Source organism: Sphaeroforma arctica, assembly GCF_001186125.1.
Source record: "Sphaeroforma arctica JP610 unplaced genomic scaffold supercont1.1998, whole genome shotgun sequence".
Classification (NCBI taxonomy): Eukaryota; class Ichthyosporea; order Ichthyophonida; genus Sphaeroforma; species Sphaeroforma arctica.
The window spans coordinates 416-9,456 of NW_014038560.1; the positions used below are offsets into that span (position 1 = coordinate 416).

Genomic DNA, 9,041 nt, shown 5'->3' on the forward strand with positions numbered 1-9,041 from the left:
CCTATATAAGCTTTTTAGAGCGCGATTGGTCCTATGTTATTCCGAGGTTTCATTCACTAGTGGCCTATCAAATACACTGCCTCGCATAAACGCCAGCGTCAATGTGAAGGGAGAGTGAGTAAATATATCAAATGATCGTGTTACATATCACCAGTCCCGCAATCGGCTACGATTCGTAACACGAGGAAGGCATACACCACCCGAGACTCCCGAGTCCCGACACGGTTCATCGCACAACGACCGTCGAGTACTAAAATAAACAAATACTCCTACAAACTGCCTCTCTCAGTCTCCAAATAGTAGTGCCTGCTCTACTACATATTATGTGGTATGTAGAGAGTACTAGAGTAGAGTAGGCGCAGCCGCGCAGGTGTTTTTTCCCCTTCAGATCTGTTGCCTGTTGGCTGTTGGCTAGGTTCAGATGCATACGTCATCTTGACGTACGTAATATTATTTTTAGGGTTTAGGGTTTTATTATTGGCTTATCTTCGCTCGTGACGAACACCCAAACCTATTTTTTTTTAAATACAAATTATACATGAAAAAAAGCGTGAAAATTCATTTTACACTAAGAAAGTAAACGTTGGATTATAAAAACGAGGATACGGTTATCTGCTTTCGAGAATTACACCCAGTTGAAAATATTATATTAACGCAAAAATGACTGATTTTTAAAACGTTCCAACGAGAAACGAACAGAGGTCGTCAATGAGGTGCCCTAAAATGGTGCTGGACAGACTCGAGTTTCGACACCATTCATCATTCATCATTATGGATTTCAACACGCAAACATCGCCTAAATGTATGTTTTTAGAAGGCATATATACCTGGGTCTCTCACGTCAACATCGAAGCATCGAAGCATAAACGACTCGTCTGACAGTACAGCTAACTAAATATGACTCAGGTAGAAACAGCACCCACTGTGCCAGAGGTTGGCTTAAAACTCGCCAAGTACATCACGGCTATTGCAGGTAAGCTCAGGTCATGCTTGTAAAGAGACAGACAACCACAGTGCTACAAGCGAAAACAAGGCAAAAAAAAATCCTTCGAACTTGGAATTCTAATACATTGTGCATGCGCGATTCTTTACCCATCTATGTTCAAGATCGGGCATTTACGCATTTTCTGTTACATTTAAAAGCTCTATTGCACATTTCAAAACATACTACTTCTTCGTATCTGCCTATATTTTCAATACGCAGGAAAATATATTAGAATTATAAAAATTGTTCATTATGTGTGTGTTTGAACGTACGCTAACTATGTTATCAGTCAACGTGAAATATATATATATATATGTATATATATATATATATATATGTATATATATTAATATTATTATTATATATATATATATATATGTATGTATAAACATATATATATATATATGTGTTTGTGTGTGTGTGTGTTTATGTGTATATACATATAAAATACTTATATACATATATTTGCGTTTATATATATATTTATATATTTGTATTTATATTTATATATATATATATATATATATATTTATATATATATATATTCATATAATAGAGATATAATGTATATATATATATATATATATATTCATATAATAGAGATATAAGGTTTGTTAGTGTCTGTATTGATGTGTATTACCATTTATTAAAGTACTTATATTTATATTTGCGTTCATATATATATATATACCAAAGTATATGCATGTATGTGTGATATGTTTCATGTATATTTATATACCTTTACGTTTTACGTTGGTATTTTCGTATATTACTCTGCTTGTGCGTTTAATTATTATTTTCAAACGCTTTGAAACACACATCTACCTTGGGATTTCAATTTGTAGGCGTTTTAGTGCATCTCAATTTGTATTCATGTGTTATATTACTTGTGTTGCATACTGTCTTCTATTTTCAAACGTTTAAGTACGCACATCTGCCTTTGAGAATACAATAGTTGAATTTGATTTTTAAGCCTCTTTCATTTGCTGTCAGACAAAGCCATAGCTGCGCGTGGAAAATTCACCGTTGCGGTTTCTGGAGGTTCTCTGCCGAAGACATTGGGATCGGGTTTGTTGCACATGAACGAAGAAAGTAAGGTATGTTGCTCTTCCGTAAGAATTACTTCTCCAAGAATCGTTTATTTTGAGGCTATTTAGTATTCGTAATCGAGTTTCCTTTATTGTCTACTGCTTGTGTCTGTCAACTCTAGTCAATGTCTTCACGTGAAGTGTAAAAAGGTATCCAACGTAAGATACACAAAAACGATCCCTCTTGGATACATAACCAGACTCTATTTTGCGGCCGAAACGATCGAGCTTAAATTATGGGTTGATTGAGAGATCCCATGCCTATAATCTTACCGATGCTCTGTGAGAATGGTATGCTCGGTACAGAGTGAATAATACTTAGCCCAGGAATCGAACTGGAATCTGAAACATCCGTACGGAATACGTTCCAATTGTCTCGATATATACAGATTGATTTCAGCAAATGGCAATTCCTCTATGCCGATGAGCGTAGCGTTCCTCTGGATCACGCCGATAGCAATCATTTGGAATGCAAGACCCAGATTTACGATCCGCTGAGTATTTCATGCGCCGACAATGTGCACGCTATCGACTACAGCGAGGATGTAGAGGTAAGATAATTTTGGGTGTTGTGATATTGTACAATGTCTTCCGCTCCGGATTGCCGTACTCTCAATTTTCCTCGGCGAACTATCAAAGCGTATCTTATCTAATGCATATACTGTATGTACGCACAATATATTCTTACATCGCTGAAGCCTGCCGTGCCTTGGAGATGTACCCTGCATGTGTCCATACCATTCAGAATGCTGTAAGGATGGAGTCATAGTTGTATGCCCTTGATTGCTTGATGTAAATAGCCGATGTTAAAATAATGCCACGTCCTTGCACCTACCTGCCCCAGATATGAATATACAACACCGAATCTTTATGGGTGGAGTATGCTATACATTAACGTATTCTGATGTATATCGTTGTTATGCATAATTCGTGCCTTCAACGTTTATTGTCGAATCCATCTAATAACGCATGCATGCCTGTCTCCCATCATATTGGCATCAAATCGTTGCATTACACCTTATTGAGCGACTTACCTACAAATTGTATATAATATATTTTGTCAGGTATTTACCCAAACACATACAAATATATTTATACATACAATTATACAGCGTACTTACAAAACAAATACGCGAAGTTTATGTTTGTGTGTGGCTGGTACCGTGCACAGGTCCGCGCGGAGTCACAAGTATACTAATTCAATCATAATATAAACCATTTAGGAAGTCGCTGCAAAGTACGAGAAGACCCTTGCGAGTGTCTTCGGCGCTTGCGATGCGCCTCAACCACCTGTGTTTGATCTTGTCTTATTGGGAATGGGCCCAGACGGACATACGCTTTCTCTGTTCCCGGGCCACGCCCTGTTGGAAGAACGCACAAAACTCGTGGCATCATTAGCAGACAGTCCCAAGCCACCATCAAAGTAGGTAGCATGTTTGGGATAGGGTCTTGGTATCTATACTGTATGTATATGGGGATAGGGTACCGGAGGTATTGATTCTTTTTCTGTTTGCTTTGTATTGGTGGAAGTGTATCACAATTGTTGAGGGTCATGACATGTGTTCTGGTTTGCTATGCGTTTTGGCAGCTGTGCTTTACATGAATGGCGCGCTACAATTGATACTTCAATCTATCTGGTCAGACATATTACGATGCACATTGTTGGACAATGTGGTGCTTGCATATTATTCTACATCACTATATCAGTTTCTAATTGTTGTTGTGACACTATATTTACTGGTGTGATATCCCGTGTCGCATTCGTATCAATATATGCACGAGACTCGGCTTAGCTATCAGTCAATGTGATTGCAAGCTAACAATATCTTATAATCATTCTCATCTGCTTCAGACGTGTGACACTGACGTACCCCGTATGTGAGGCTGCTCGCAACGTTGCATTTGTCACTTCGGGCGCTGCCAAGGCAGATGTTGTGTACAACATACATAAGGAAGGTAACAGTAACAACTATCCTTCCGGCTTGGTTAAATGCGCCAATGAAGATGGCGTCATGTGGTTTTTGGACGCTACTGCTGCGGGGAAATTGTAAATAAAGAAAGACAATTCTTTAGATACTTCGATATATTTTGTCGGTGGAGTCAACTACTATTTGTGATGCGGATATTTTGTACATACATAATGAAGACTGGCTAGGCTCAAGGTAAATGATTTGACTTATGTATTTCTAAGCTTAGAGAGACATTTGCGTCCGATATCCACGACGAAACGCTCAAATTTATTTGAAATACCTGTGCGATGGAAAGTCAAAAGCACAACAGCAGCTCAGCGGAAGATTTCTCTCATAAAATTTTATAAGAAGTTGGTATGCGTATGTGTGTATCTTAAAATCACCAATAAATATGGACCTGATTTTTCGAGTGTGGCCACTAGTTATTGAGGTTTTTCGTTAAGGATTGAAAAAGTTTCTGGTTTAACCCTTCGGAGGTCGGTCACCTCAAGCCATTGGTGGTCCCAACTTCCTGAAACCTCAATCACAATCGCAAACGAGTGCTGATTGTGAACTTCTATTATAATATTCAAAATATGTGAATATCGGTGGTCTGGCTTAGAGCGCAACTACAAAAATAGGAATCGAAAATAGTCATTCCCGACACCCTGCTGTCTTATTTTGTTGAACTAATGCTGGACATCTACTCGAAATATTCCCACTCTCTTTAGAGATCGGGGCTGGGCACAACTTGCACTACTACAAATACCTGCCCAAATACTCGTGTCGAGCTTACTCCCCTTGTAAATACTATTTCGATCGCTTTGCGTGCAGATGTCTCGGCTGATACAATTTTTTCCAGCAAAGGGTTCGGCAGTGCTGTTCGTTATGTTTGAACTATGTATTAACTTGACTTATATGCGGATGCGATGATTCACTGAGCAAACTTGGAAACTCCACAGTATCTTGTTTTGATAACACAGACACAAAGTAATGCAAGAACACAACTTATGAGGACAATCGTACCCCTTGCCGGTTGTGGTCTAGGCTCTCCATTAAAAACATTGAAAATGCATCTAATTCCTGGGGAAGGGGCTATCACAAAATACTTAACGGTATCTAGCGTGATATCGAAATAAATTTGACAAGTCTGTATAGCTACATCTGCATATTTGGGGGAAATGGTAATAAATGCGCATGCCACTGGGTGCTTTATCAGTCGGTTTACGACAGCTTCGCCCTATGTCTAAAAGAAAAAAATTCTATCCCAGCGAAAGCAATCCGTGGGCAGAATTATACCATTTTCAGACGTTTGTATCTGATGCACACTTTTCTTTAAGCGCACCAATATGGAGAGCACAGTAAGAAAACTCAATTTGATCTCGATATAATTAGTCAGTTAGCAGAAGAAACCAGTATCTAGTCGCATGTCATTTATTCTGAGCCCACCCAATTGAGAACTTTGTGATACCACTAAGTTCGACACCTACGCGACTTGCAACATATTTTTGGGCGTCTGTAGGTCTTACAGTCATGCTTTATTTTAAATATTTATTTGGGATTCATTGACTGAGCAGTCATTATACTGCTCAAATCGACACCTGTACGATGTTGCACAGTTAGGCAAGGTGTATACTTATTCTAAGGGGGCACTCTACCATAAAAAGGCGGCGGCTTTTGATGGTTAGTCCTTCTCCCCAAGTCGTATCAGCATCTTATGTGTATCTCAAGTCATTCAGATCAGTAAAAAGGGCTCGAAGATGATGTGAACCCGACAGTGTGAAACGATGTCGCTATCACATTTTCATACGGGGCATCAATCTCATGTTGTCCAATAAACGTGGATTTCGACTCACTGAGTACCCAAGAGATCGCACATCGACAAAGTCACGCGTTCGATGTTGATCGTTTCCGTTGAATAGCACCCCCGTATCGCCATTGATGAATGTATTGCCTCGTTCCCCCTGGTCATGTTAGTCTAGCAGTGTAGAAGGAGGTCTCGATGGCGTCTAAATGGGCCGCGATCTCGCGTTGAAGATCGGCCAGTGCGTCCTCTGACTCATTCTGTGGTAGAAGTTCAGGCATTACGACATTGTACACTAGAGTATACGTTGTATATTTAGAACTATGTAGTGACAGGTGAAACTGGCATTTCATAATCCTAAGGTACACACGAAAACCAGTATGGATCTCCCCATGCTGTGGCTGTGAACAAGTCGTGCGGGTATGAAATGGCACGCACGGATACGACTAGAATGCTTCGGAACAATCCATCGTACATATAAAACAATAGGCGTCGCTTGAGAGGCTATACGACATGTGCGAGAAACTGAACATGCGTCATTTTAAGAACGCAGATGGAGTGTATGGGCAAAACTACGAGAAGATAGTAAACGTCCTCGGAGTCGAACAACAACCTGAGACGATGTGGGCACACACAAATCCAGCATATACATGGGAGATTCGGCATACTCATGAGAATACAAGCATGCTAACTGGAAAATGAACATACTGGTGGGAAGACAAGCACACTCTCAAAAGAATATGCACATACATGAGATAATATGCTCACGCTTCTAGTACAAGCACGCAGCACAAGGGTCAGTTGACATACACAAATGGGGAAGTGACAAGCGCACTCGAAACAGTGAGTTCAAAGTCACCAGAATTTGAAAGTATGCTTTAAAGAGCAATTGTGAAAGGGGTTTGGCCCAAGCCACAACTTGCATGAAATAGCAGAAACACACTTCTAAAATACTTCCGAGCATGATCCCAGTACATCCAGGCTGCCAAAGTGCCCAACACAACGATCGATCTGCATTAAAGGTGCATTTGTGCCACAGTGCGCGGTCTCGATACACTTGAGCTACAATTCTGTCATAGAACATGCTCTCAGTACCAGTGCATTGAAGACACAACAGTGTCACATAACTAGGTCCCAGTATATGCGCGCTCATATTGCAAGGGAGGTCACGGTATTTGGCCAACAAAGTGCCGCCAAATACAACGATACAGCAGCAGGATAGTTATAAGACAACCCCCGGTTAAAATTACGAAACAGACCATCATATCGAAAACTAGATTCCCGCTGACTTTACTGATCTTTTTTCCCACAGAAACCCAAGAACACAAGAAAACGGCCACACAGATAAATGAAATTGTCATCACTCGTCTGCGGTTCTTGGCCTATTTCCCACCAAAACCTAAACCTGCTGGAATAATACAAGGCACACTGACAGTGGAACTGGAACACCAACCCCGAGTTTCAGGGCCTGCATTCCCACCAAAGTTGACATACGCTCTCGGAGGATGTTTGCAACATCCATATAAACTCTCCCGCCAATCTTAACACAGCACTAATTGGTATCAGTAACATACCCGGCAGTCATCGTAGGCCGTGTTTGCGTTCTCTACGTTCTTGTTGAGTGTGTCGAAATCTGAGAACAAGTATTTCTCCTTCAATTCAGAGATAATGCAAATCAGCGTCTCCGCCGCCCTTACCTAGAAACAGAAAATGAAATAGGGGTGAGAAAGGTAGACGCAAAAAGAAGAATTGTGTTGCGAAAACTACCAGTAACGTTCAAAATAGTGTTGGTAAAATATACAGGAATGAGAGCTGTGTTCGCCAATGTACAGTAGGGTCAGCTCTGAGATGACGCTGACTAGCGCCTCTCGCGCCTTCACCTATAAACAAAGATTGGAAATTCGATCCGAGTACTTGAAAGTATCGGAACTATGATGACATAAGACAAATAAGACACAGAACTGTAATACAATATGTTACTAGGTCATTAAATTTTCCTCAGTTATTGTACAGGGAGGCATTCATAGCATGACACGACACAAATAACCAACAGGAAAATGAAACATTATAACTGAAACACACGTAATCCAACTCATATGAACATCTCGGTATCGTGATACACTTACGATGTTGTGCGTCTTAATCTCGACCTCGTATTGTTCCTTGGCAATCTGCGTGTTCTCGCCGACATCGTCCTCTTCTTTCGTACTGATCTACTTCGAATTAACAAGACAGTTTGTGACACGACCATGAGATTAGTTGAATTGAGGCAAAATGCTGGTGTACTTCGTGAGCCCCAGCTTTCACGGACTACAGAAAAGTGATGATTGAGTACTCGATCAAAAATCGGATACCCATACGGCGTGCGAGCATATTGGTGAGGAATGTAAAGCGGAAAGGAAGAATTCAGACTAAGTGCAATTGAATGCAATCCTCAGAATATCCGTGGCTACGCATTTAGGAGTGCGGATGTATTCTCCATGAGAGAGGATGAGGAGCAATTAATATTTACGCATGCACTCCAATGGAAATCGGATATCTTTCCAAAGATACATTTGGATATTTCAGTAAGATTGTTTTCTGTATACATAAATGTACTATGAGTGAGCACGCATGAGAATGAATGTAGAACAGTGGGTAAATCCCAGTATTACATAATCACATGAGAAAACAGTCACTACCTGAGCGGCGTTGACAACGGCCAAGAAGTTATCCAGCAAGCTCTGCGTGCAGTTTTGTATCTTCTGCCGGTATGCAGTTTGTTTGCCTACTAGCTTGGCGGCCTACAAAATATGAGAGCGAATGAGTGTCGAGTGCGAATACCGGCCGATAGAAACGTTCTGCGTTTACCATGAACCAACCCAAGAGATGTCCATGTAGATTCTCATCGGATTGCAATCATATTCCGGCGGTGATACACCTTCACTTGTAGATGGCTATCCAAAATTTTAACTCAGTTACCTATCGCCTTCAACTGGACAAAATGTTTACATGTCGCAAAGTGCTTATGCCTGGTATTATGCAAAAACACTAGTGTAGCATACAAATGTCGTTATGACACGCCTCAAGTACGCACACACTTTACATATATGTATATGTTACACAACAGTACAGCATCAAGCAAGGATGCTCGAATACATTCAAGGGATGAAATAGAAGACACACTAATGCTTCGCAAATGAGTATCAAATATATATATGTATGTGTACCAAACA

At 40.4% G+C, this 9,041-nt stretch overlaps 2 protein-coding genes across 2 annotated transcripts; one reads left to right on the plus strand and one right to left on the minus strand.

Annotated features, from left to right (window-relative positions):
• The first annotated feature begins 706 nt into the window (after positions 1-706).
• Positions 707-4,159, plus strand: SARC_11993 (6-phosphogluconolactonase). The gene is made up of 5 exons (XM_014293909.1): positions 707-973; positions 1,979-2,082; positions 2,463-2,624; positions 3,297-3,496; positions 3,926-4,159. Exons 1-5 carry the CDS (start codon positions 898-900, stop codon positions 4,122-4,124), a joined length of 741 nt encoding a protein of 246 aa, XP_014149384.1. The 5' UTR covers positions 707-897; the 3' UTR covers positions 4,125-4,159.
• Positions 4,160-5,530: 1,371 nt separating this feature from the next.
• SARC_11994 (hypothetical protein) lies at positions 5,531-8,611 on the minus strand (the record flags this gene model as incomplete). The annotated part of the gene is made up of 4 exons (XM_014293910.1): positions 5,531-6,086; positions 7,401-7,523; positions 7,953-8,039; positions 8,508-8,611. Coding segments are annotated over 4 exons (410 nt in total), but the record flags the coding sequence as incomplete, so codon positions are not given.
• Positions 8,612-9,041: the final 430 nt, after the last annotated feature.

Excerpts from the sequence above, each read along its gene's own strand:
- SARC_11993 (XM_014293909.1), top strand. The coding sequence starts at position 898 with ATGACTCAGGTAGAAACAGCACCCACTGTGCCAGAGGTTGGCTTAAAA. Across the intron at positions 974-1,978 it reads GTACATCACGGCTATTGCAG|ACAAAGCCATAGCTGCGCGT; the intron begins GTAAGCTCAGGT and ends ATTTGCTGTCAG. Across the intron at positions 2,083-2,462 it reads ACATGAACGAAGAAAGTAAG|ATTGATTTCAGCAAATGGCA; the intron begins GTATGTTGCTCT and ends CGATATATACAG.